We start from the raw sequence: 27,158 nt of genomic DNA, 5'->3' as shown, positions 1-27,158 counted from the left end.
CTGAAAACATCCAGCTCCTTCAGCCTGTCTGCCTCATGGGCTCTAACCCCCTACTGAACCTCCTATTTGTTGGCTTTCCACTGGACTCACTCCAGTATGTCCAGACCTTTTTTTTTTTTAACTGGGGAGCCAAAACCTGTACATACTACTTCAGATGTGGCCTCAGAAAAGGAGGGGAAGAACTGCTCCTTTTGACCTGCTGGCCGTGTTCTTGCTGATGCAGCAGAGAGCACTACAGGCCTCAGCTGCTTTGTAGACTCTCACAGCTTTCCTGCCACCTTCTGACCAGGTCGGTGTGACTGGCTGCCTGGGACCTGTAGACTTCTTGCCTGATACACCATATAGGTGAGTGTTAAAGAACATTTCCTGCGTGTTCAAACAATTAAGGAACTGCTATAACTACTTGTGTTTAAAAGAGGCTTCAGTTCATTGAGACTTGTAAAGGTAAACTGGGACCATCCTTCTCCTTTGACCCTCTTGGTTGAGCTCAGAAATCAGCTGACATAGTTAAGCTGACAGTCATTAGATTTATATGTCCTTTGCTTCTGGCATTCTGTCCCGCTGTCTGATCTGGCAGTTTGGGTCTGTTGACCTTTGTGGCATGTGGCAAGGCCAGTATATCTTGGCTTCTGCCTCAGACGGCTGTGGCTTGTTGTTTAAGGAAGTTTATTTCTCAAGGATATGGTCATAAGTCAGCAATGCGCATGTTCTATTTTTGCAGGCATACCTAGAGAGTCAGGAAGGAGGCCAAAACCCTTCCAGAGAAGACAAACTGCAGATCTCAATGTTCTTATCAATGAGATATAAGTTCATAAGCTACAAAGAAGATACAAGTTATCCAACAGGATAAATAGAGGACAGGGAAAAGAAGGGCACCTGGGATATGAGATAGCCACTTAGAAGATGATGGATAGATAGGAAAATAATACACCAGGATGAAAAAGTTGAATTTTTAGTGTATTTGTATGGGACAGAGAACTAAAATTATACTTCGAAAGATGGACATGTTTTAATAAACACAAAGCCCAGAAGTTGTGTCTTCATATTCTTGCAGAAGGTGAGTAGCAACAGTTAATGGTTTACTTGTTTGCTCCCTGCTTTTTAAAGCTTTCCAGAGTTTTTCTCTGTGTCTTCTTGGGCTGCTAGAAGTCTTGTTCTCTGTGCCAGATTGACGCTCCTGCATCAGCAGCCTCCCACTCTGCTGCTGTTGCCAGTTCAGAGTGTTAACACAAGTTCTTTAATATTGCCATGAAAGGAATGCTAAGGATGGCGAAGAGGAGCATCTCACTAGTGCATTCCTCCTCCCAACAAGGACTGGGGAATTGTCAGCGTGACCCAGCTGGCCCTGAGGAACCACAGGGGGTCCAAAGTTGTAGTGCCACTGAGGAATACAGGCTAGCCATCTCTGATGATACACATGTGAGGTTTCTCCTCTTCTGTGGTCCACCATGGGCTGCACAGACAGCTCCACCCCTGTATGGTCACTGTGGAAGGAATAATACCTTTGCTCTGGTTACAACCCCTTCAAAGTAGAAACACTTACTGGGTGAAAAGAGAGGAGTGAAAGTGGTGAGTGTAAAATGAGATATGCCTGAAAAATAAGCTGAATGAAGCTGAAAAGCACGAGTGGCTGAGACGATGACCCATTCACTGTCATGGTCATTGACAGCTCTGAACCATCTAGGACTCAATCTGTCAAAGTGATTGACAAGGACATGCTGGACTTTGTGAAGGCCCAAACTGCAAGCAATTTGCTTGCTGTTCAGTTTGTCTCAGAGCCACAGACTAGTTCTGTCTAAATGAAGGGTTAATCAGGGCCTTTTCGTGGGTCTTGTTTCCTTCTGCTCAGCTCCTGGCACTGATATTGTCTGCCCCAGCCACCCTTCCCAGAAGACAGTCCTCCCTCATCCATCACCCGTTCTGACACAGGACCCGACTCTTGACACCCACTCCTCCTTTCCTCTCTTCTTGTCTGGCTGCGACGTATCAGCACCCCTGACATTATCCTGTCTGTTTCAGTGATGCGTCTATCCATCCGTCTGCCTTGAAAAGTGACCTGCTCACTATGTCCCTCTACCCTTCAATCAGACAGGAGCCTGCCTGTCTGCCTGACTGAGAGCAGGCAGAACGTGCTTGGTGGTGGAAAATACAGAGCACATGCAACTGAATGTCACCAAAGGCAATACATAAAAAGTACGTCCTGGAGACTGTCAGAGACCGGGATGTAAACTGGTCCACAAGATGTTGTATCTTCGTCTGGTTCCTATTCGGAGGCTCTGCCTTTCCCAGGCAGTTGCAAACTTAGCTGTGTCATAGGGAGTAACATTGCAATGAGATGACAGAACTCAGTGTGAGATGTTAAAGGAGGGGAAGGTGATTTTATTTTAAAACAAAATGATTTCATTCATTCAGACTCATGCATGTACGTTATATCCCAGTGGTCTTCCCAGCATGTGGGCACCAAGACATGTGCATCCAGGTGATCCCAGTGATGTCAGGGAAGGCTTGAGGTACTGACCTATTAGTCAGGTCTGGACACTTCAAACTGAGATGTTCATTGAAAAATGAAATCTTGTATCTTCAGAAGCATTGAAGTACTGGCAGTGACTTCATCATCTAACACAGCCAAGCACTAGGCCACATGGCAGTCTGACCATCATTCTTTGATGCTCTTTACTGGGCACCTCCAGTTCTGTGCTTGTCTCATCCCTGGGTCAATGGAATAACTGGCTAAAGGAGAGCCCTGTGGTTGGGGACACAGCTGGTACAGCTTCACAGCACAATGAATTGAACATCCCTAGCAAGGAACTATTTTGCTGAAGACTACGGAGACCTTCCCACAAGAGCTAGTTGCAGTTTTGATCCTAAACAGAAAGATTACTGTCTGTGATGCTTTTTAGAAAGTCAGCTTTAGTTTGAAAGGCAAAGTAATTTTTAGAAAGTCAACATTAGTGTGAAGAGCAGGTACCTCCAGGGATGAACTTGGATGAAGACCGTTGTGTAGACAGCACTGATCAATCCACTGCATATACTCGAGTGAGGAAATGGCACAAGAACCAAATTAAATTCCTTGTGGAAAGTCTTGCCATGTTGTTTAAAGTGGGATCGCATAGATTCATTCTAGAGGCTGAGAGAGCATGGAAGGGAGCAGCATCTCAGTCTGAAAATTTCAGAAAAACAGAATATCCTAACAAAAATGGACTTTCCTCTTTAGTTCCAAAGTAGTGAAGAGTACGTTCAATGAAATGGTACAGTTTTTCCTGTCATATGCTGGGGAGTGAGAGGAGAGGGAGGTAAACCTCTGTACTTGACTGCCTGTCCATTGCCCGGTGCATTTTCTGCTTGCTACCTGCCCCTCCCCCTGGCTCTGCTCCCACCATCCCCTTCAGTCATGAACAGGGAAGGCGCCTGGGGCAGATGAGTGCTGCCGAGGGAATAGAGAGGTTGTTTGGGCCTAGAAGTCAGCAGAAGAGCAGAACCACCCATAGAAGCAGGACAATTTAGGGAAGGCAGGGTGGGAGGGAAGGGGGAGCTGAATTTGAAGCATGGTGCTGAGCCCCTTTTGGTTGCAAGGCCTAGGCGAGCTGCTGTGTCACAGGAATAAAGTTCTGAAATCCAGGGATGGGGCTCTGAGGGCACTAATAGGCCTTAATTGCCCTGAGCATCCTCACATGGGACCCCTTCCCACACCCTCCACTTATGGCCCAGGAGCTCTACTTAAACTCAGGCCTGGGCCTTTGTCCCCCTCCTGCCCTTTGCTGTAGTTGCACCTGTATTCAGGCTGGTGCCTGAACTCTTGTGTGGATTTCCCAGGTTGACCTTGGCCTTGACTTTTTACCATCACCTCTCCGCTAGCCCGCACCAGGTGCTGGGTGAGAGCACCTGGTTAGTAAGGTACGTGCTGCTGCTGGGGCTGCCCCTTCCATTGGGGACCAGCCCAGCCCCGCCTGCTCCCCAGCATCCAGCTCTTACAGGTATTTCCCTGCTAAGGACCCTGGGCTGGCCTTGTGACTGGTAGCGAGCAGTAAAGGCCTGTGACTGTCACACACTGGGTCACTATCACGTGGGAGAACAAGCGAGAGAACTGGCTGCCACGGGGTGTTTGGGGGCAAAAAGCTCAGCTGCCTTCATGGTGTGGTAAAAGCCCTCACAAGGCCATCAGGATCCCTGCAACTGTCAGCCAAGCCAGAGTGAGAGGGTGATATCGGACCTGCCTTGGGCCAGGACCAAGGAGGCGTTTGTAGGCTGGACACTTACCGTCTTGCTTAGTGTCAGCTGGCCTGGTTTGTGCCCACAGGCAGAGGTCAGGTTACCCAGATAGCAATCAGAGCTTACAAGGGCAGGCTGCTGTCTGTCAGTGGTTCTGGGTCAGGTGAGCTCCAGTGAATCCCCTTTGGCACATACTAATTCCATTTGAAGAAGGCTGGAAGAGGTGAATGGTTTCTGACCCAGTTTGGTTATCCCTGCTGCTTAGGTTTTGGCCCATCTTTTTTTATGTGACATTACCTGGGGCATTCTCATGTCCTCCTGCTGCTATTCTGAAGATGCAGTTACTGATCTGGCGGATGTGGGTGGCTGAGGGGTGGGGAAAAGGGACGTGCAATAGTTGAAAAAGAAGCTCTGGTGGTGATGGCCCTTAGTTTGTCTTGTAGCTGAACCCCCGGGAAGGCTCTGAGTGCTTTTGGATGCTTCAGTAACTTGTCTTCTCTGCCTAACAGGTGCTCACTGCCCCTTTGGCAGAAGGCTGTAGGACAACTAAGAGGGGAGTCTGCCTTTATACCCTGGGCCTGGGTAATTGAGGGGATCCCAGCACTTTACTTGGTAGAGTTTCTGGTTTTGAACCATACCCTCCACTTGATGTCCGGATGCTTATGCCGAGCTCCTGGCTGTTGGGTAGGTCATTCAGCTCATGGGCTTGTTCTCCACAGAAGCTGGGTACCTGAGATCAGCCTCCCTAGAGGCGAGACTTCCAGTGATTACTGACACAGTGTGGCCTTTGAAGGCAATAGTGAATTGTACATGCTCAGGTGCCTGAAGGGACTGTGATGTATTGTTCTGGCTGGATGCTTGAGAGATGACAAACATAATCAAAATGGATCTTTGGTCCCTCAGAGGGATGCTTTGCTGCCAGGCTGCATCCTGGTTTGGTGTGGAGCCTGTGCTTTGGGTCTGAAGCAGTGTTGTTGTGCCTTGCTGTGGGACACTTTTGTCAAGACTACATGCTGGGAGTATGAAAATGGCTGAGATGTGACAATTTGTACAACTGTCTCTAGTGTCCATGTCCAGTTCCTTGAGACTCCATACTTTTTGAGCATAAAGCTTGAGAAGAGCACAAAGTGGATTGTATTCTTAGTCTGTCACAGCAGAGGTTCAGGGTTCTCAGGCTTAATGCACTAGTAGGTTGTTTCCGTGTTTTATCCTCATTTGATGTAGAGGTGTGAAGGTTTTTGTGCCCTCAGTACAACTTCTAACGGACAATTTAATGACTGGGTTGCAACGTGGAAGGGGAGAGGGCCAGAGCTGGTCAAGCTGACAGTGTTTTAGGATAATACTCTGCGGGAGAGTAACAAAATCTGTCTGTGTCGTAAATAAATCTGAATGGCTTATTTTGGCAAAGAATTTTCATTCCCGACAAATGCAATTTTGAGACAACCAATAACCACTTGCTAATTTGGGATGAAATTACAATTGGAATCTCACATCCTCAGGTCAGCGCGGTCATAGTATTTGGTGGGTTTCCAGTAGAGTTCTCTCACATGTCTGATAGGAAATAATATTTATGAGGGTTGTCAAAGGGAAGGGAATACCCAGGCGTACAAATTGTTGAAGTGGGTTATTGGAAAGGGATGTGTCAGGATTGCTAAGTAAAGCACATTACATAAGGCTGCCCTTTGGGTTTCTGAGGTCTGGTAACTGGGACATATTTTCAAGTCTATCATCAGACTGATTTTAGCATCTCCTGGGTTGTTGGTACTCTGCTTTTTGCAGCAGAAGACCTTTTTTCTCTTCTACCACATGAAATGGGACCTTCTATGTTTTGCTGACTGCAAGTGTGTGTAAATGTGATTCTTTGGGATGTCACCTGCACTTTATGGCTTAAATCTGTTCCAGTATAACTTCAGCAGATTGTGCGACAGCTCAAGCGCTCTCACTTACAAGAAGGATGCTTAGCTATTGATGGGCAAGGTAGGAAATCCTCAGCAGATTTCAGTTGGCCACTGTGATGTCAAGGGACTGAGAATCCAAACTCAAAAAGCTGATTAATCTGAAGTAAAAGGGTTAGGGAATGATAACCCCATTTGAGTTATCTGATTTCCTGGAAAGTACATAAAAGTACAAGCAAAACTGCTGTCCTCCTGCTACTTCATCTTCATACTTCTTGCTGTGCCTTCTTAACAATTAAGGGCTTACCGAGGCTTGGTGCACTGGAGGTATAGTTTTATGCGGGGTGCAATAGGCCCGTTGCCTGGTGTGTGTGGGTTTGCTTTCAAGTGGTTGGAAGCAAAACCTTTGAAAATTATGTTTTCCTTAGATTCTTGCATCTCCTGTTGGATGGCGCTGGACTAGCTGGTGTGATTCCAGGCTAGGTTACATTGTTGGGGCTGTGGACTTTGCCCACGTTTCAGTGCTTGAAGTGCTTCATGTACAGCCTATGCCACAAGCACATTTTATTTCTTGAAGAGGACAAGCTGCTGAACTTTATCCATCTGCTTTTTAAAAGCTCTGATGTGCTTGTGTGCGCCTTCCCTCACAGTTTGTGCAGGATTGCCGTTGAGATTAGTGAGTATGGCTGACATTATCACCCAAGGTGTGACTGTCCCTGAGGTGAACAATGTGGGCAATGAAACACCAGAAATGTCTGTAGCTTGCAAACCTACGAGGGGTGGGAGCAAGGAGAGCTTTGGGTAGTCCATGGGTGCCCACTACCCTCTGCAAGCTGAGGAAACTGTGTGTGTAAACCTCTTCATCCCCTGCCTTAGGCTCTTTTATTTTGGGACTCTCTTTTGTTTTCATTAAGTTTTATCTAGATTAGCTCCAGGTGACTCTGGATAAATGTCTCCTAGCAGAAGAAGCCTTTCCTGATAAGCAGAACCTAGTCCGTACATCTGATCTCCATTTCCAGCCTGACCTAACGGTTCCTAATTGCCTGCTAATGCTTCTGAGGTACCTTTAGTTCCAAGGGGTATGCACAGCTATGCAGGTAACGGAGGCTGCTCTCAGCCATGTCACTGGAGTGCAGGCTCATGCTTTTCAACTGCAAGCTAATAAATTCTGTGAACTGGTGCTGTGAAATGTTCTGTTCATCCTTTATATTTGTAATACTAACTCTTCAAAGAGTTATTTTTAAAAGGAGCATATTTGGAGACGCCTCATCTTTAAATGTCTTGGCCACTCGACCGAAGTTAGTAACCCTAGCTGTTCTTGAGATTGGTTTCAAACCAATAAAGCTGCAGTTTCCTTTAAAACATCCAGAGCCATTCAGCTGTGTCAAAGTTTTTAATGAGTTGCTGTGAAGAGGAAACACAATCTGCAGAAAAAGCACCACTCCAATGACTTGTGAAATGGTGAAGAATTATGTTAATCTCAAATTTGTCCAGCACCATTACTGGTATGGACTGAAATAATAATGAATAGGAGGCAGGTGCATCAGGTTCCCATAAAAAAATATCATCTGGATGTCTCACAGGCTAACAGCCCTGTGACAGGCTTCACCTACCAGAGGGAGAGGGCGAGAGAGAGATTTAAGTGTGAGAGAAGGGGAGGCAGAAGGCGAGACGGAGGGAGCAGCTGAGGATCCCAAGGACCCAGTACTGATCTTACAACTGAGCACTGACAGCAGAAAGGACTGGGGGGAGCTGCAGCTTGGACAGCTGTCAGGGCAGAAGAGGACCTCTGCGGTGGCACAGGCAGGTGGGTGCTGTGTACCTGTTTCGGTAGCCGTGTTTGCTGTGAGCCAAGGTGTGTTCGAGCTCCTTGCGATCCCCTTCACAAGGCGGGAAGGGTGACTGATGGGGAGTGACAGACCCTGCTAGTTTCATGACTGCAGAAGGGGGGACACTGCAACACTTTTGTGAAAATGCAGGATTCCTGGAGCAAGGAGGGGTAAAAGGGGGGAGATGATGTCCTTTCCACTGTGATTATTTCTGTTTTAGTTATTTCTCCATTGGATGCTGGCATAGTTTTCTGTCTCAGGATGACACTTATTTATTCCATTATTTAGTGCTGGATAAGGAGAGAGTTTGACAGAGAACAACCTTCAGAAGTAATCGGATGGCATTCCCAGCGATGGGAGTCCTCTGGCACCATGTTAACTTGGGCAGGCAAAGGTCAGGCAGGGCAGCACTAGAACAATGCCGACAATAATATTCAGGTGTCCTGCAGAGAGAGCGGGAAGGTGGTACATGCTGCGGACTCTTGGTGTTTCAGAGAGATTTTCTTACTGTTTGTTTCAGTGTCAAACTTCCTGGGACATTAGAGCATGAAATATTAAAATAGCTTGTCATGCGAGGACTGGGCTTTTTTCATCTGTTGCCACTGAGAGGTTGGGGAAACAAATAAATAAACCAGAAGCGGGGTATTTGTTGTGTGCTCTAGTTTGAAGCAGGGCCAGGGGAGGGGGGGTCGGGAATGAGAAAAAGCCTTAAAACTTGAGTCTTTTGTGGCATCTGAATAGCACAATTTTATTTATTTTTTTTTCGCTGTTTGTAGTGAGCTTTATTAACCCTCTGCATGGCCAAGGGGTGGCGTATGCAAAGTGGTTCAAATATACATAGTGAATGTATATTTAAATGTGAATAGAGAAGAAGACATTTGGCAAAGTCCAGTGGCCATATAGGGTCAAATGAAAGCGATGCAGGCATGCCTGACTTTCTATATTCATTAAAGCACACAGCGGGTTAAAATGTTGTTTTTTTCAGTATCTCAAGGAGGGGTGAAAAGTACTGGTGGGGTGGTATGTCTGGTAACATGTTGATGTTTAATCGCATCTTTGGTGAGTCTGGTAAGTGAAACCCAACACTGGCCAGCCTAGGCATTGGAGCATGTAAGAAAGTCATTAGAGCAGCTATCGTAAGGGGAAAGATATCATAGATTGGATAGAAAGAAATCATAGATCATGCTAGCAAGCCCCTCCAGTCAGTCATGGCTGCAAACAGATTAAATCGGTCCTGACCAAGGGAATAGAAGGAATTCCATGCACCGTGGGAAGCAGGGAGCTAATCTACAGTGTGAAAGCAGAGCGCTGCTGCTTCTTGAATTTGTTACCCTGATTCTAATCTTTTCCTTATGCTGAGTTGCATCTCAGCGTCTGAAAGTCCAGCTAACAGCAGTGGGTCTAATCATGGCTCTGCGTGAACAGTGATGACAGACCTCAGCTTGCTGGTAGCAAAGGGGCAGAGTGGCATCTTGGGTGTGGGAGGTAAAATAACCAAGGCTTCAAGCCTTAAAATAGTCCTTTAAATTTCTTCTGGAGTGTACAACATGGATGAGCTGATGTTGAGGAACTGGGCTGAGCATGAGCTTCTTCCACTGAAATCAAAGTGAGCTGTGAGTACTCAATACTTGGTACATCACATATATTTCAAATAAAATACTATGAGTCCAGAAGACTCATTTGCGGCACCCACTTGTGTGGTGTGAGTATTCCTTATCCTGGTGCAGGGCATTCTCCTGGTAAAAATAAAATGTCTTCCTGTGACCCACCGGGTCCATGGCCTGATCTGAATGATAAAATGTCCTTTTACTTATACATGACTAGCAAGATCGGTACTGTCAGACTCACCTGACTCAATGCAGTATGCTGGGTGGCGGTAGGAATGCAGGTAACTGGTAGTCTTCAGTGAATTTGGACCTTTATTCCATTTTTTATGCCCTTTCCCATCCTTGAATGAATGCAACTTTTTTTTTGTGTGTGTGCAGTGTTTATGGGGTTCTCATTGCAATTATTTCGAAGTAGCCTTTGAACCCAAGTTCTGAGCTTTGCATACCTTGACCTGTTACATATCTCTGAATATTTCTGCCCCAAAGCCTCCCTGACATCGCCTTGACCTTCAGCGCAGCGACTGACCAGACCCCCACGCTGCAGGGCAATGGTGTGGCTTGGCCAATAGACTCAAGTAAAAGACTAACTTTTGACCTTGGTCATCTGTTAGTGAACTGGAAAGTCCAGTCAGCTTTTTGGACCTACCAGGTCTTGGTTTCTTCACTTCTTGCTCTGTCTGAGCCATGTGGTGGGCACCAATTGTCTATAAGAAGAGTTGTGCCAGTGTCACTGGTCAGAATGGGTAGACTTCATATTGATATGCTGAAGAAGGGAATTGCAGGGAAAACAGAAGACAGGAATAGTGGGAATAGTCTTGTTTCCAGATAAAATATACTTTTCGATTCAGTCCTGAAATAACTGTCCTGCAGCTGTTGCTTCTTGACACTTCTTCACTGCCCTTCATTAGGGGAATGAACTTGCTTCCAGGGAAAAACGTGTCCCCTTTGCAGTGAAAGCAGTGACCGCTGCTGAATGTGCCAGGATTCATTATGACATTTTGCAGGTTTTCAGTGGTATGTGGTAGCTTATCCACTGGCATGCAGGGGTTAACAGGACTTTTGGGTGGGCGGGTGGAAAGCAAACTGTGAAATGGAAGAAGGTCAGTCTCTTGGAGGACTCTGCTCTGTCACAGATGGTTTTAAGTTGTCAGTCCATCTGTAAGAGAGGTCTCCCTGCCTTCCCCGCCAAGAAAACTGTAAAACCAGGGCTGGAAATAGGTCAAAGCCCTATCAGGTCCAGGTTCAATGGACCAGGCAGAGTTGTGGCTCTCCTGGTACTTGCTAGACCCAACTGCCTATCTAATTAGGAATTCCTCAGTTGTTCAGGCAGAGACCAACAGCTAAATTGTCATTATGTACGCATACACCAGATACTCTACAGCTATTTATTTATGAAAGTGGCATTGATGGAAATGACACATTGATAGAAATGTCTTTGATTTGAGACTAAATATCATCGGCTGTGGGCTTTCAGTGGGGAGAAAATCATTGGGAAGGGGAACAGCAGTAAGCCTTGTGCCTCTGGGATGGCTCAGGTCCTTTGCTTGAGCTAACTCTGCTACGCGGACGGCTCTTGCTGCAGTTGATGAGAGCTGAAATCAGCCTTTAGTAGAAGCTAATAAATGCTTCCTCTGGGAGCGTTCCTATGGCTTACCTGAAGTGTCGCTGTCTTTTGAGTCTTGCGTAGCAACTGGTTTTATTAAAGGTACTTAATGTTAAGGCTAAGCATTTGGTCAACAAAGTAACATAACTGCTGCCCCGGACCAGTAAGACTAATGTCTGAGGAAGTGTCCTTGGGGTGATCATTGGCCAAAACAGGCAGAGAAAGATGTTGTGGGAAACCACTGGGACACCACTAGAAAACAGTGTCTGCTCCTGAGTGCGAGGATTTTCCAGCAGCAGACGGAAAGTCCTTGTTGTCTTATTTTCTTAGTTTGTTAACTTTCAAATTGTTTATATTTGACTTTGGAATTGCTTCTACTTTTATATCACTGTGAATGTAACAAGAGATGTAGAACGGAATGATTTTAGCCCAAGCATCAGTTTGAACAATCACATTTTCCTCTATCAACATGTTTTCTTTTGCACTGGGAAGGTATAAATACGGTCACCAGCAATAACTGTCAAAAAGAAAGAAGGAATGAAGAAAATTACTCCAGAATTTCATTTTCACATTTCAAATTGTTGATTAAAATGGTGATCCCCAGCCCTGCAAAGGACAAGTTTTTGATAGCTGTTTCAGAACAGCTGACGAATCATACTGCTACCAAAACGGAAAGATCATCTTTCTAAGATTAGCAGAAACGGTGCTTTTCGTGGTTCTTCTTTGTCCTGTGTAACACGAGTCCTAGCTATAGGACCAAGTTTTTACTTTATGTTCCCTTTCCCATTAAAGACAGCTTTTAGAACTCTAATCTCCTGATAGGAAAGCAGAGGAAAACCTTGTTCTGGAGGTCAGCATGACAAAAGTAATTCCATTGCCAACTTCTGGAGCCAGAATCTCAGAGCTGAATGTGAGGATTTAGTATGGCACACAATGCAAAGGAAAAAAAGATTGTAAGTTCTCAGCCAGACACGAAGGAAAGTAGACTCCCAGACTGAGTAGGCTTTGTTGCCTGCATGTAGTGGTGCTGGGAGAAGATAGCATTTGATCCCAGACTGGCCATCTCTGTGAACATCAGGAACTAAATAGAGGCACCTTTGCTTCTAAGTCAGTTTTCTGAGTAGAGGAAGAAAGGCTTACAGGTTGCAAGGGCAGACTGGAAGCAAAAGATTTTGGGGCACTTGCACTTCTAGGGTAAACCTGTCCATGGAAGTAAGGGGCCTTCTTGCTGCTCATGGGAGCAGGGATCAGCCTGTGGCTGTGTTGGAAGGAAAGACTGTGAATTGAGGTGTCTGTTTTGGCTGTAGCGGTGAAGCTGTTCTAGGAGGAACTGGATTTCTTTCAGACCTCTCAGAACAGCACAGACTGAAAGACTTTACTTATGAAGGCCAAGCCCAGGCATGGTTGCCCCATACACAAATGCAATAGTTCACCGGTTTTACTTCTCTGCTAAGCAATTATGAGATCTCCTGAGGACTCAACGACCTCTGAGAAACAGTTTACTGGTGTGTCGTACAAAACTTGGATGTACAGGTTGTCCCTTCCTTGGACAAGCCGTTGATCTGCACAAATGTTTGTCCTTCCTTGAGGTACAAAGTCTTGACCCAGCTTACACTTGGAAATCCAGCATTGCCTTGACTGATGGTCGCATCTGACCAAGTTGGCCCACTGCCTTGGTTGAGGCTTGCCAAAGGCAGTGGGGTTCAGTTGCACCTCCCCTGGTGCTGTGGGAGGCATGGGCGGGTAACGAGCCCCCTACAACTGCGCACAGCACAGTATAGAGACGCCCTGACTTGGCAGCTACTGAGCACAGACTTAGCTTCTAGGAGAGTGGAGAGGTGTGTGGGGGACAAGAACTTGTCATTTCTTTTGCCACTTAGTGACATTTACAACAGATTAATAAGGGGCGTGGCTTCTTTCATACAGATCGCTAATATCTGTGACCAAGAGACCTGTTGAACACCTATGAAGAGCTCTGTGGTCTGAGCCAACAGACAGAGCCACCGTGGTGCCAGGAGACACAGTGCTGACTTCAAGCAGGATCATCTCCGAAGTTCAACTTACAAGGTAGTGAGTTTGGTTATGTCACCGCTGAGATTTGTGTAGGGCTGATACAGAGTTGGGAGGATGAAGTGACACCTTCACTGTCACAGTAGGCATTGCTCTGGGTTGCAGTAGGTCTGAAAATTGTTGAAAATGCTCTGGGAGGAGTGGTCTCCTACAGCATACGTTGATTGCCCCAGTAAGATGGCAGGCTGTTGGAGATCTCCTGTAACTGTCCCATGGAGCTAACATAGGGCTTGTGGCCCAGGTACACTATGGTTTCTAAAGCTGTTGTTTGGTTTTTTTTTTTTATCTTGGACACATTGTTTCTTGGGACAGTAAGTAGGGATATGTTATTTTTTCTTCTGGATGTTTAGTAGAACTCTGTTGTATTTGCTCTGTTATGCTGGCTTTAAATTTATTGACTGTATGAAAATGCGCATGTAAATTATGAAAGAATTCATAGGTATGTTGTGGACATCAAAAGGAACAGACTGACCTGTTGTCGTGTGGTCATCCCATACCTGCTTCACCAAACTGACGTGAATTCACTGTCCTCTTCACCACTGTTGGGCCTTAATTGCTTTCATTCACTTAGAAAATATAGATAATGTGTCTCTCCTTCTGGCATTTTCTATCAGTGCCACTTTCATAAATAAATAGCTGTGGAGTATCTGGTGTATGCGTACGTAAATTGTGGACAGCATGAGCAATCGCTTATGTTATATTCATAATCCCTGAGGCAGAAGAGAAGATCAAGTCAAGTATAGATTTACCGAAGGGATAAGTCACACAAAATCTGATCCTTGGGCATTCCTCCCCACTCTACATAAGACCATTCATCACTGGAGTGCTTGTGACGTTCCCCCTCTGTGACCTGCTCAGAAGTTGTCATGAAGTTGCACTTCTGCAGTTGCTGGCCTTCAGTTCTGTGGTTCTAACCAAAGTCTTTGAGATTTTTCTTTAAAAATCTTTTGAAATGGGAAGACTCAAGCTCAAAATATTACTTAAAGTTAACAAATAAACAAAGCAAGCCCACCCAAAGCTAAAAGAGAAATTTTCAGTGAGAAATCCTTCTTAGTGAGTACCTGGGTTTCTGGTGTAAAGCACAGCTAGAATTTAAGACTGAGCACAATTTGGTATTTGTGTCCAACACAAAATATTTGTTGTGTTAGAACTGTCCTGATTTTTATGAATTACAAAGAGAAATAGAATGGTACATCTGTTGCCATTAATATAATCAAAAAATAAAGATGATTCAAGTCTTCTGCTGTGGTCTATGCTAATGGCTTTGTACTCCACATTTACTGTGCTTGTGCCAATGTCTGTGGTACATCCCGTGCCTCTGGACCCATCACCTCTGTCCGAACCAGTCACTGCCTGTCACTTCTTTACAAGTTTGGCTAATTTTGCCCACCAGTCTCTGCCAGCAATTATGTCACATCTTGTCTGTCTGTTCCACTGTCTGAACCTCATAAATAACTGTGTGACACCACTAGTACCTCCAAATCCTGTGAGTCCCAAATGTTTTCCTTATTCACTTAACTGATTAATGGCTCTATCACTAGTGTCCAGTCAGACTGCAAAAGGGAATGGGCTCTTGCTCTATCTCATTTGGACAGATTGATGGATAGACAAAATGAAGGGCAGATCTCCCATGCCATCAGGCTATCTGGTTTATTTTTGTAGATTAGAAATATCTACAAGTCAAGGTCTTGCTCCTGCTCTGCATTCAAAGCTGTGGAAGCTTTGCCACATCTCCAAAGAGAATGTCTCCACAGCTGAAAAGCAGGCAGACTTCTGCCTGGGCTGGGAAATAGCCCAGTCTTGGTTAGCTGGGCAAGGGTGACGCAAGGGTGAAAGGCTAGGTGGGCAAGGGTGATGTATTTTTCAGAGGAGTGAGAGTGTTGAGCTACTTCCAGCATTAGCCCTGTTGTGCTGGGGATATTGCTCAGCAGCATTTCACCTAGGGAGAAGCAGATAGCCTTTTGGAAGTATTTGTCTGTCTCTGTTGAATAGATAGCAACCTCAGTGATCATCTTAGTGTGGACACCTATGTTTCAAGCATCTGTGAGTGAAGATGTGAATTACACTGTGGTAATTTTTGGAAGGCTTTTGCTGTCTTTCATTTCTTGTAAAAATTCTGTGATTTCTCGTCTAGGATTGAACTGAAGTCAAAGAAAAACCATGGTTATTCATGTAAGAAGGGAGCAGAAATTTTAAAAGTAAGCAGGAAAGGGTCTGAATGAGTCTCTGCCAGCTGATACGTTATTTTCTGGTCCTCATTTAACATAGAAGACACTAGAAAAGGCGATGTGGTTGGATTAATTACGCTGAAGGAATGTTCTCTTGCGTATCCTGGCACTGTTATTTTAACTGTGCAATCAATGTGTGGCATTAACATGCTTCTGTCTCACTCTCCAGAAGGCAAGAATTCACAGGAGTATAAGGAGTCACAGCAGCTTATCTTTAATCCAGGTGAATTTCTGAAATAGTTAAGGCCCTGTAAACTCAGCAGGTTATGCATAGTGCATGTATGGCATATTGTACATTGAGAAGATGCATATGTGGTGTCTGTTACCACCGATGCATATATCATCATTATTTCTTTTTTTAAACTACATTTGAATATGGTCATCTCTCATCTCTCAATAGGTTATAATTATGTTATGTCACACTGGACTGGGAACAACCGTATGACATGATACATTTGGTAACAAGAAAAGAGTAAGTTTCTTGATAGCTTTGGACCTGAGAATTTGGACCATGTTCCTGTTTCATTGTAGATACTCGTCAATATTGCCTAGTGTAGAGAGAAGTCATGAGGAGTAGCAAAGAAGAAATGTGAGCGTAACCTAAAAAGAGCTTAGTAGAATACTGTTGCAAGCTGATGTCAAGTCATCATGTCTGCTGAAAACTGTAATCATTAGACATTTCAGCTCAGGAGTTTAGGAAGATACAAGACTACAGAAGGCAATAGGGGATTGTAATGCTCACTGTTAATACAGTTCAGTACTTTGGAGGACAAAATAAATCCATCAGAAGAGGATGATCAAGAGTCTCTGAAAAACTCTGCCATTTGCTATGCAATGCCCTGCCCGGTGCAGGGCAGGGTGCCCTGGAATCATCGTATTTTCCTTTCACTTTTCCATCTTTTCCCTCCCACAAGCTGTTTGTTCCCTTCACTTGCAATTTTTAAAACATCTGCCAATGGTTTTCAGAAGTGACTATGTGATACGCCAAAATATCAGCACACGGAAGCTGGAGCACTGAAATGTAAAACTCTTGTTTTGGTGTATAGCAGCAAAAGTCACCCACACCAGACAGGGAGGTGACATAGAGGACTTGGCTGTCATTTGCACAGTCCCATCTATCATTTCCCATTTCTGTTGTTTCATGTGCATTTCCACTGAAGCCAGTGAGGCTAACAGAATGATTTTCCAAGTAATCAATTATTTATGAGATTTGTATAGTCTGCAGAGCCCTAAAATAAGGTTTGTGTTAAGGGCAGCAGTGGAGCCAGTGATTTGTTGTGGAGAGATGTCTACGTTCCTGTTTGCCACTGCCGATTAACAGAAAAACAAAGTTTATCCTTTTGGTTCAGAATTTGACCCAGAAGTGCTGTGAGTTACACTTTCTTTGGCCTATCTATGGGACATGTGACACAAATTATTTTTGTTAGCTTAGTTGTCTTTTACCCTTAGCTGAAACCAAGTGTCATACAACTAATGCAACTCCAAGCTAAGCATATAACAAGGGGATGTTGGGGTCCTAGTTTTCATCCAGTATAGTGTGGCAATATTAGATTGGATGAATGGCTGATATAGGGAACAGAATTAAAACCATGGGTGTGCTGACAGAGTCCATCTGCCTTTTAAAACTGTTGAAAGTTGCATGTTCTTCTGTGACTGTGTTGACTGAAGGAGTGCAGAGGGTAAACAGAGAGACAGCATTAATCCCACATGGGAATCTAATCTAATTGCTCTTTCAGAGCTTCAGTAACTCTATAGTTCCCGAGCATCTCTCATATGACAAGGAATCTGCCTTCACAGTTCACTTGCAAGATAGTGATGTGTTACATTACATGTTGTCCAATTTCTAAATACAGGGAAAGAGACACCTTTAGCAGGAGGTCACATGAGTGATCTATAACAATAGCTAGTTAATGCCAAGTTCACACTTCACTATTTCCTTCTAAAGTAGGTAGTAGCTTATAGTCTGCTCTCAGGTCTGTTGCTAATTTAAACAAGCTAATTTAGATCAGGATGTGCTTCTGCTTCATGCCCCAGTTTAGACATCCATTTCTGTGGCTTTCTTCTCAGCAACTGCTCTTGTCATCCATCAGAACTCACCACGTGAGTGCCATGTGGTGTAATATTTGCCTGAAATATGAGAGGAGGTCTTTGGAGGCAAGCCAGATGACATGGAAATGGAAGAGGTGACAGAGGGATGCTGTTAGATGCATACGTTTTCCATTTAGCCCTGCTAGCCATTTCGTACCTGGTTTGCATTGGTTCAGAACTGTGTCATGATGTGTTTTGGAAAGGCATACCACGGTGTGTTGATTGGCAGGCCTTTTTCAACTTGGCTGCTAGGATGTGGCAAGTGAGGAAGGGCAAACTGTATCATAGAAGTGAGCAGTATTAATGTCTGACAGAAGTGAGCAGTATTAATGTCTGACATTTTCCTTGTGATCTGCGAATAAATGAAATGATTTGTCTTTTTCACAGGAGAACCTGTAGTCTGTTTGTGCTGACCATAGGCAGCTGTGTAAAGCACCATGACAAGCCATCAGGCAGGTGAGATAATAAACACAGCAATGAAAACCGGGGTACCCCTGAGAAAAAGCCCAACTTGCTTTTCTTGTTTGGTAGGTAGGTATCTGTCTTTCACCACCACAAGGAGAGATACCAGTAACTGGCCCATCAGGTTCTGCTGACCTTTGCAATAGTGTCTTTGTCATGTCAGATTCGGAAGTTTTATTTGGAACAATAACAGAACATAAAGCATTCTCTATCCAGGTCGCCACTAGACCTGTAAGCCGATGTGGCCCTGGATTGTGATCTCTCTTTCAGATTTTCCCATTGGGCCCTAGCTTGGCAATGAATCAGCACAACATCACAGACTGTAACGCTCCAGCCTTTGGACACGCTTACAGCCTGTAGTACTAGAATGCAGGTGTCCTTTATAGCAGGAACAGCTACTGTTCCACAGAGGCAATGCAGATTGAGAGAGTTTCTAAAGGACAAATTATCTTAACTGAATGTATTTTTCCTTGCCTTCCTAGTAAGATCCTTCAAGAAATCTTCCATCCCAGGAGTTGTTATAACCCAGTTTGTGGATGATATTCCAAAAGGATGCAGCACACCTGACTTTGAGCGGAAACCCGTCACTCTGACATTGCAGGAAGGTGAGATTCTTGAAGAGCAGTCAAAGCCACAGACCATCTCACCTTCATTAAGCAATTATCATAATTAAAGGAAGCTAGTCTCTAAGGAGATTTGACTATACCAGAAAAAAGTGTTGTGTGGCCAAAGTCTTTGTTGTACTGATGAAAATGCCATCAGTACTGATAGAGGTATTCCGAGTTTTCGCTAGCATATGCAAGATCAAAATCTGGCTCCTAATGTGTACAACAATTCCTGTGAATTCTGCAGGAAGCTCTCCAAGTATTTCACAGCAAAAGATTAAGGGCATGGAAAAAGTCGGTTTTTCCTGTTGAACTAACTACTATAGAGTGTTCAGCACCAAAATTAACTGCTTTTTGAAGTAAGATATACTGACTGCAGATGCTGTTTAGGCTGTACTTCAAGAAGCAGTATGGATCGTTAGAGTACAGAGAAGGCAACTAACGAACACCCTGGCTTTCAGTGTCGTTACGCCCATCGGTTGATTTTCACGAGCCATTGAGATTTTATGAAGGAGCGCAGTGGCCTCTAGTGGTACCTTCCTCCTCCTCCACCTTCCTCCCATTGCACGTTTCAGGCGTGAACCAGGGCGGTTTGGTCAGCCGTCCTGCCTAAATTTCTCAAGTTATTTCATTTGCAGTAGGTTCCTCGTAGTTCACATACAAGATGTTAGGGCCTCCAGGCTGGTCACTGTGAACTGAATTCAGTGGCTGTGCAGAGGCACGAGTGTCTCTGTATCACCGTTGCCCCATTGCATTCAGTGCCTGGATTAGCTGATACTCCTAGCTGTGGACTTGTGTCCTGTGACAGATGGCAAGGATAGGAATTTGCAGCCAGAATGCCTAAAATTTGGCAAAGGTATAATCAGTTGGAAACAACCTTAATATTAGATAGTACCGCAAGCTCAGAAATAGTTGGAAGATGTCTTTTGATAAGAATCTGTTGGCAGGAGCTTGCTGCATCAATTAAGTTTTTTGGTGTTGACTGCAGAAGGGTGTGGGAAATATTGCAAGACTTTCTGGGGAGAATTTTTAACAGTGTTGGTCACCTGAAGACCAAAACTATTGCATAAGAAAGATAGTAATCGTTTCCACCCTGAGCTACATCCCCAGTCACAACTCATCTCCGTTCCTATTGCCCTGTGACACTCCCGCTTACCTACACGAGTCATTTCTGTGTTTTGTTTCATATTGTTTCCTATGTCTTTGAAGCCTTTTGGGAAAAAAAAAAAAAAAAGGTTTGTACTAGGCAGTGGTAAAGCGGTTAGAGGTTTCTGTGGTCAGCTGCAGTGTACTCGGGGTTTTAGGAAGCAGAGGTGAATGAGAGAGCTCACAGGTAAACCCCATCCACTTCTCCCTTCCTTGCCTCTTTGAGTAGCTGAGCCTGGTGTGTTTGGGGTGCAAGGTGGTGCTAAGCTAGCAGACAAGGAAGATATTCCAGACAGAAGACATGTAGGGAGTCATGGGGAAACACCCTAATCTGCATGGGTCTTCCCAGTTGTGGTACAGTGTTGTCTGTTAAGAATGGGTTTTCTGAAGTGTGCAGAGGGGGTATTTTCTGGTTTCCACCTCCTAATAAATCCAAATTTATCCAGATGAAAAAGAGACCAGGAGCTGCAACTATTTACAGGTGAACTTTACCGGTGACTGTAGAGACAGGGGACTCCAGCACACTAAGTCCTTTGTTATTTAGCATCCAGCCCAGCATGGTCACAGCAAAGAAAATAGTCTGAAGGAATGGAGAGGCAATGGGAACTTTAGGGGAATATATGCGTGACGAGAATGGATCTGGGCATTTCATGGCGGTGGCACAAGTAGTTCATACAAGTAGCCAGAAGCAAGTCTAGGCTGAACTTGCTATAGCACCACTGATTTCAGAGACTCACAGGATGTTAGCAGCCACGTCTGGCAGGCTAACACCACATTTTAAGGACTTTTTATGGTTGAATACAGGCAAACCCTGACATTACTGGTGTGGGGAAAGGTAGCCCAGCCTGGACTTGAGCTAATAACTGCTTGCTTTTTGACCCTGCCCAAGTATTGAGGGAGGTCAAAGTCAAACCAAGATACCAAAATGCTGCTCTCTTGGGTACATGATTTCTCTTAGCCACATGGCTGTGCAATAAAAACGTAGGCAAAGGCCATACGTGTCAGTGGTGAATTTTGAAGTTAGTTTTCAAGTAATCTCTTTGAAAGACAGTGAGTTAGGATGGAGATTATGGCAGATGTCTCACAGTAATTTGGGCATTCAATGCAACTTAAATTGGTAATTTGGGCATCTTTTACAGAGAAAACAAAAAGATATAATTATTTTTGAAGAATGTTTCTGCCTAAAACAAAACAGATGTCTCACTCTGGAGATCAGTCTGTTGACAAAATAAGGGGCCTGACATGAAAGTGCTTACATTCAAGCTGTCTTAAATAATTAATTTCTTGTCTCTTTTCAAAGGTAAAAATGCCATTTTCAGAGCTGTCGTCAAAGGTGTCCCAACCCCTGACGTGAAATGGACACGTATGCGAGGAGGAATGGATGATCCTGCCAAATACGAAACATTCTTCAATAACATTACAAATGAATTCATTCTGCAGGTAAAGATCAAATATTTCAGACAGGACTCATGGAACCAAGAGTGCAATGGAAAGGAAAAACCTGCAGTGGGCTGATACAGATGTCAGCAGGTCTGAGAACACAAAGATAAGCAAACTAAGCTTTTTAGATCATTCTGGGAACAGAAGAAAGATCTGAGATGTCATTTAGTAGCTGTTTTATTAGAAGCTGAAGGTGTGTGAGCTGAACCACGGCACTTGTGAGCTTTTACTGTGTTCCTCTTTTTAAGATAAACCAACTGACTACAGATGACAGTGATTTGTATCGTTGCTGTGCTGTGAATGAATATGGGGAAGCTGCATGCTCTGCCGGCCTCAGGATCATACAAGGTAGGATTGCCAGGTTCTGTCCTCCAGAGGTCCTGTGGTCCCAAGCGGTTTGCTTTGCTGTCCTCTGGGGGTGGGTGCCCAGAGCATTGTCTAAGTATCCTTGCTGTGAAGGCCTGTTTTTCCCCTCACTGGGGACTGGAGGTCTCCTGTGACTCCCCTCATGTTAGTGGCTCCATGACAGTATGAACCTTAAGGCAAGGGAGAAGAAATTGTGGGCACTGCACTGGACCATAGTCAGACACTCTGGATTTAGTGTTGAATTGGCTGAATAATTGCTTTATGATGTTGAACAAATCAGTATTTTGGAAGGGATTCGTCCCACTTCAGACATCTGTGGTGTCCACCTGACCTAGTCCCCTGCTTCCCTTTATATTCAGTGGAGAGAAATGAGGACTTTGTGGGTACGATATAACGGAACTATTCTTGGAATCTACTTGAGTAGGAGGTGAACTATGTTGGAAGCATCCGTTTCACCTGTGTGCCTGTAACGTAAGCTTAGAAGGAAACTATCTGTGTTTGGCCAGATAATCCTTGCACCTTGGCTCCCCATCTCTAAAACAAGATGTTAATATTTCATACCATTGCTTAAACTATAAGCTTCATAGGGCAGAAAATTTCCTCCACTGTGGAGAGTATCCAGTAAGCACAGAGTTGGTTGTTACAGAAATATTGCATTCGTAGATGGAGATTACTAGGAGTCAGGGTCAGATTGACAAGGAAATTCAGACTAGGATTTCCTCTTGCATTGGTATCAGATACAGAGGGTTTATAGTTCAGTGGTTTACTGGTGTTAGTTTGAGTGTTAATTTGTTCAATTTACGGCTTGTTTTCCCTGTTTTCTCTTATAAACTACAGTTGGCTTTAAGAGGAAAGCGAAATACGTTCCTGTTCATCCTGCTGATGGTAAGTTAGAGGGTTTCTATATATATATGTATATACACACACATATATATAAAAATATAAATATACAGTTAGATATAATTTCTTTTTTTGGGGAGTGGTATAATTAATTCTTCTCTGTCTACCACATTACCACTGCCCCAAACTTGTAAAGAATAAAGTAAGACAAGGGTTAATGAACTCTGATGTTCTGTCATCTCTTTCTGCTTGCTCTTTACCTTTGGGTAAAGTGACATTCTTAGACATGGCTTTGAGCTGTTCTAAGTAATGATTCTGGAATTGTTAATGCTAGAAAAGGGTTTTGTGATGTCAAATACAGCTGGATCAAACACAACATGGCTGGAATATAGTGGGTCTCTACAGTGTCCTCTCTAGAAAGAGAGGAAAGCCCCCTAGGAAAAGATGATCTTTAACCCCACTCAAAGATGTGAGTATGGCAGAGAATACTGGCTCTAAGTTTCATGATAGTTTTTTTGTAAAGTGTGAAAAAATCACCAGGGGTAAACAGCGTAGTAGAATGGCCTGTTTTCTGTGGCTGTTTTGCATTATCTTCTTTTTGGGGATGTATTTTACAGTGTTGGGTATCTGAATGTTTGTTGTTCCCCCCCGCTCCCCTTTTAATAGAGTTAAAGAAGATGCTTCAGGACTTCAGGAAGCTGCTGAGGAAGCGGTAAGCCTCTAATGAAGGCCATTGTTACACTTCCAAGATGTTTCTTGTTGATAGGGGACAGCTTCATAGATCTTCAAGGCAACATGTCTTGTTTCCAAAATTGTTGACAATCAATATGGAGAGACATAACAAGACTGTTTGCCACTGTCTGTAAGGCTGAGATAAAGAGCAGGTATCAACCTCATTTTGAGGTGTATGTTCCTTTGCACCACAAGTGTTTGATTTAAAAGATCTGTTTCTCTGCTTTCTTGTTTTTAGCTCAGAAATAACTTCCTAAATGACAAGTCTTCATCATCTTTCTGGCTGACCAGGGACTGAGCCCTGGCTCCCAGGCCAACTGCACAAACTGCCATGTGCACATTGCAGAAACCCCTTCACTTCCCAGGTGGGACCCTTCAGAGATTGCCTAATGGGAATGATCTCTGGCCTGTGCAACATCCCAAATTGTGCTGAGAAGTTACTGGAGAGAGTGCAGGCTGGCCTGGGCCAAAGTGTGCCAGTGACCAACAATTTAACAATGCAGCCAACTGCATTAGTCTCACCCTGTACAGCCCAGGGCAAGACTGTACCCTGGCAGCATTGAATTTGTAGCATAGATGCAGAATACTTGTTCTGGAAGAGTCCCATTCTTTCTTGTCTACATCTACAGGGCCAAGTAAACTACAAAAATGGAGAGAGAGATGAAAGAGGATTAAATACAGAAAAACAAGACATCTTGTTGCCTGTCAAAATATTTTGATTTTTTTTTTCCCCTTCCTGGTTCTAAGGGCCCCAGCACCAAAACCAAAACCCTTGGACAAAGAAGCAGTCTGGCAACTGTTGCTGCATGCAGATAGGAGAGATTATGAAAAAATCTGTATGAAATACGGAATTGTTGACTTCCGTGGGATGCTGAGAAAGCTGCAGGAGCTGAGGAAGGACGCGGAGAGTGAACAAGGAGAGGTAAAATAAACTGAAACCACTGAAAACACTGATTTTTAACAAATTGCAGAGTGCTATAGTTCTGCAGTAGCTTCTGAGAACAGGCTAAACCTTCCTAAATTTGCTTTGTAGATGAAATTTTTATTGCATGACAGAGAATGATTTATGACAATGTTTTAAAGAGGTCCTACCTCTATACTCATGCAGATGAAAATGCTATTGACTTTTTTGAAGTTCCGTTCATAAATTACAGGGGATTCTGACCATAGGGTAATGCTAAAATCTGTATTCGGTTGCCTCTGATGAGAATCTGGACCCCAAATTGAAAAGTTATATGCCTGAGAGTCAAAACCGGCCTTTACGTACCAGAACATGTAGAAACCTGGATTCTTAGTGGCTGCATAGTGTGTGAATGACTAGGACGTAGCACATAAAATATAATTTGCCTACAAGAGGAAACTCTGGAAACTTACAGATGTTTCTTCTATACACATGAAGTTAGAGGTAGCTCTTTTCTCTGCAGTTAAAATGTAGATTTCACCTTAGTTCAACAATTTAAGAACTTCTGTCATGGTAGCCTTATTTAATAGGCTCTTGTATCTTTCTTTGCAGCTAATACACAGTATCAAAAACTTTGGACACATCAAGGTCAACAAGGAGGGAAAAGCTATGTTCACTCTGGAGATGGACCTGAAAAATAGTAATAGCAAAGTTTATCTGCTGAAGGTGAGGGGGTGAGATGAGTTGGCCAGCTTACAGCAGCCACTGAAGTCTTCTTGCATAAAATGCTTGATCTGCTGGGCAGTGTCTGAGAGCAAATAAGCTTCTTAAAGTTGTCTGTCCACTGCAGAAACCTAGATTGGCTGGGGAGAAGTGTTGGTGTGGGTATCCAGGAGGTCTTTGGTGGTGAATATCTCTTGGGATTTGTAGATCCATGTAGAGGGGAAACAGTCAGTTACTGACATCCTTTTGGCTTCAAGAGCTCTTCCAGTAAGAGGAAATTCTAACAGTGTCTTTCAGGCTCATATAAGAAAAACAGACTGATTTTATTCACCTTCTCGAGTGTGTTATTCCACTACAATTCACTTTTGTGAAAGAAGATCTCAAGGAAGTAAAACATCCCATCTAGTTCTGTAGTTATCCTGGTGTGATCCCCAGGTGATCAGTGCTGTGGGTGGTTTTCTGGAAGATACATTTCAAACTGTGGTTAGTGGCTTTAATACAGGGGAAATTGGAATTCATTAAAGAGGAGGTCAGATGAACTCTATGAACTTCTGAATCAAATGCATGACATGAAGTCGATGCAGCCACAGGATGGAGAACATAACCCAAGTGTTTTCCTGTCTGTAAAGTGGTGAACTCACCTGCTTTATGGCATCCATCTATAAGGATGCTAAATCTAAGCAAAGAAAGTACTTTGTCCTCCAAGTTACAATAACTGTGTATTATTTAAGTTTCAAACCCTTATCTGAGCTAGCAAAGTGCTATTGTTTTGCCCAGTTCGAGGGTCTGATGCTCTGCTCTGTGCAGGACTTACTGCACATAGTATTACCTGTGCGTTACATAAGCAATGAGCCCTGTGAGTAGTAATAGAGTGTAGGCTTCTCTGTTGTTAATTGTTTATATCAAGGTGATCATAATACAAATTTGGCCTCATTTGCTTGGAATGACATGCACTAGTTGTGCACTGCCTTTAAGAGCGTATTCTTTCTCTTCCTAGGATGGTGAGAGGGTCAGATATGGAACGGAGGATGAATACAGAAAGTACTGCCTGAGGAGAATTGGAAAAAGGTATAATTTCATTGTCAACGATGTACAGCCAGAAGATGCAGGCATGTACCAAGTCAGAGTGGAGGACGTACCTGTTTTCTCAACTGAACTGGATGCTGAATGTAAGGAATCGAGTTAGATGCATGTGATGTGCAACTGTAACAAGGAATTATTTTTGGCTGGAAAATTGTATATAGGAGCATATGCAAAGCTCAGCAGTAAAGCCTGATAACTACAGAAGATGTTTTTGTGTTGCCAAGTAAGGGCTGCTTATATGACACAAGAAAAAGAGGGAGGATGATTATGTGATATGGGTGTTGCATTTGTGGTCGGAAGTACTGGGTTCAAGTACCACTTTTGTTCTGACTTCTGGATGACAGTGAGAAAATTCCTTAACTTACCCATGCTATAGTTTCCTTTTGTAAGCTCAGAATAATAACTACCATCTTGATACAAGTATCATGCTGCTGAAATACATTAATGACTACAAATTACCACACATCACTGCGATGTGCTGATATAAATATCTCAGAAGATAACAAAAATCTATTTTTCTGCTTTTCTGTCCTGTAGAACTGGGCACAGGAGCACATCTCACTTTTTCCTTTTTCTGCTTAAACCAGTGCTTGCAGACATGGCAAGTTCCTGTCTGTCTGTCTTCCTTCAGCTGCAACAACTTCTTCTTGGAGGACAGAAATAGCTCTCTGTTTCCCTTCTACAGCTTTTGATTTTTCCATTGCAGCCATCCCTGTGAGATTTGAGCGGCCACTCAGTGATGTGCGCTGTCCTGAGGAACAAGATGCCGTCTTTGAATGTAACCTACGCACACCCTGCTACGACGCTGTGTGGCTACACAAAACCCACCTCCTCGAAGCAAGTGAGAAGCACCAGATCTCCGTAACACCTGACGGTCTGACCCACCAGCTGATTATCAAAAACGTTGTGCCCTCTGACAATGGCATGTACACGCTCGACACCGGACTCTGCTCCTCAAATGCCTGGCTTGTTGTAGAGTGTAAGTGACACTGCATTATTCTCATGGTGTTGGCTTGAGGTCTGTTAACAAAACAATATTCCTCTCACTGCCCGATTGCTTATTGAGCTGATTCTATGCTGAGAAATGAATTACTAAGCCTCTAGTTCCTAAATTATATTTGGAAAAATGAAGGTCTGGTTAGACCCTGGCCTCTTCAAATGAGAGATTTTTTTTCCTTTTTATTAGTCCTGACAAATCCTATTGGCTTATTTACAGCTACTCTGCGCATGAGAGATTTTGTAACTCCTCCAGGGCTGGAGGGAGAAGGCAGAAGGAACTAATGAGTCCCAGAAACAATCTAAGCCCCTCTAAATTAGACCTGTAATGCTGG

At 43.9% G+C, this 27,158-nt stretch overlaps 1 protein-coding gene across 4 annotated transcripts in view; it reads left to right on the top strand.

Moving 5' to 3' along the window:
* IGFN1 (immunoglobulin like and fibronectin type III domain containing 1) overlaps positions 1 to 27,158 on the top strand; it is a 63,250-nt gene that overhangs the window by 16,551 nt on the left and 19,541 nt on the right. For 3 of the 4 annotated variants that reach the window (XM_056361501.1, XM_056361498.1, XM_056361499.1), the window contains exons 4-14: positions 13,070 to 13,210; positions 17,917 to 17,985; positions 18,474 to 18,596; positions 21,043 to 21,182; positions 21,431 to 21,530; positions 22,386 to 22,433; positions 23,055 to 23,100; positions 23,868 to 24,042; positions 24,634 to 24,747; positions 25,742 to 25,913; positions 26,534 to 26,806. In XM_056361501.1, coding sequence (XP_056217476.1) covers positions 17,967 to 17,985; positions 18,474 to 18,596; positions 21,043 to 21,182; positions 21,431 to 21,530; positions 22,386 to 22,433; positions 23,055 to 23,100; positions 23,868 to 24,042; positions 24,634 to 24,747; positions 25,742 to 25,913; positions 26,534 to 26,806 — 1,210 coding nt within the window. In that variant the 5' untranslated portion in view covers positions 13,070 to 13,210; positions 17,917 to 17,966. Of the gene's footprint in view, positions 1 to 7,495; positions 7,912 to 13,069; positions 13,211 to 17,916; positions 17,986 to 18,473; positions 18,597 to 21,042; positions 21,183 to 21,430; positions 21,531 to 22,385; positions 22,434 to 23,054; positions 23,101 to 23,867; positions 24,043 to 24,633; positions 24,748 to 25,741; positions 25,914 to 26,533; positions 26,807 to 27,158 lie in introns of those variants that run through there. The other variant, XM_056361500.1, reaches the window with a different exon arrangement.

This window comes from Falco biarmicus, chromosome 16 (assembly GCF_023638135.1).
Source record: "Falco biarmicus isolate bFalBia1 chromosome 16, bFalBia1.pri, whole genome shotgun sequence".
Lineage (NCBI taxonomy): Eukaryota > Metazoa > Chordata > Aves > Falconiformes > Falconidae > Falco > Falco biarmicus.
The sequence above is the reverse complement of the archived record's forward strand: the minus strand, read 5'-3'. Positions and strand labels throughout refer to the sequence as shown.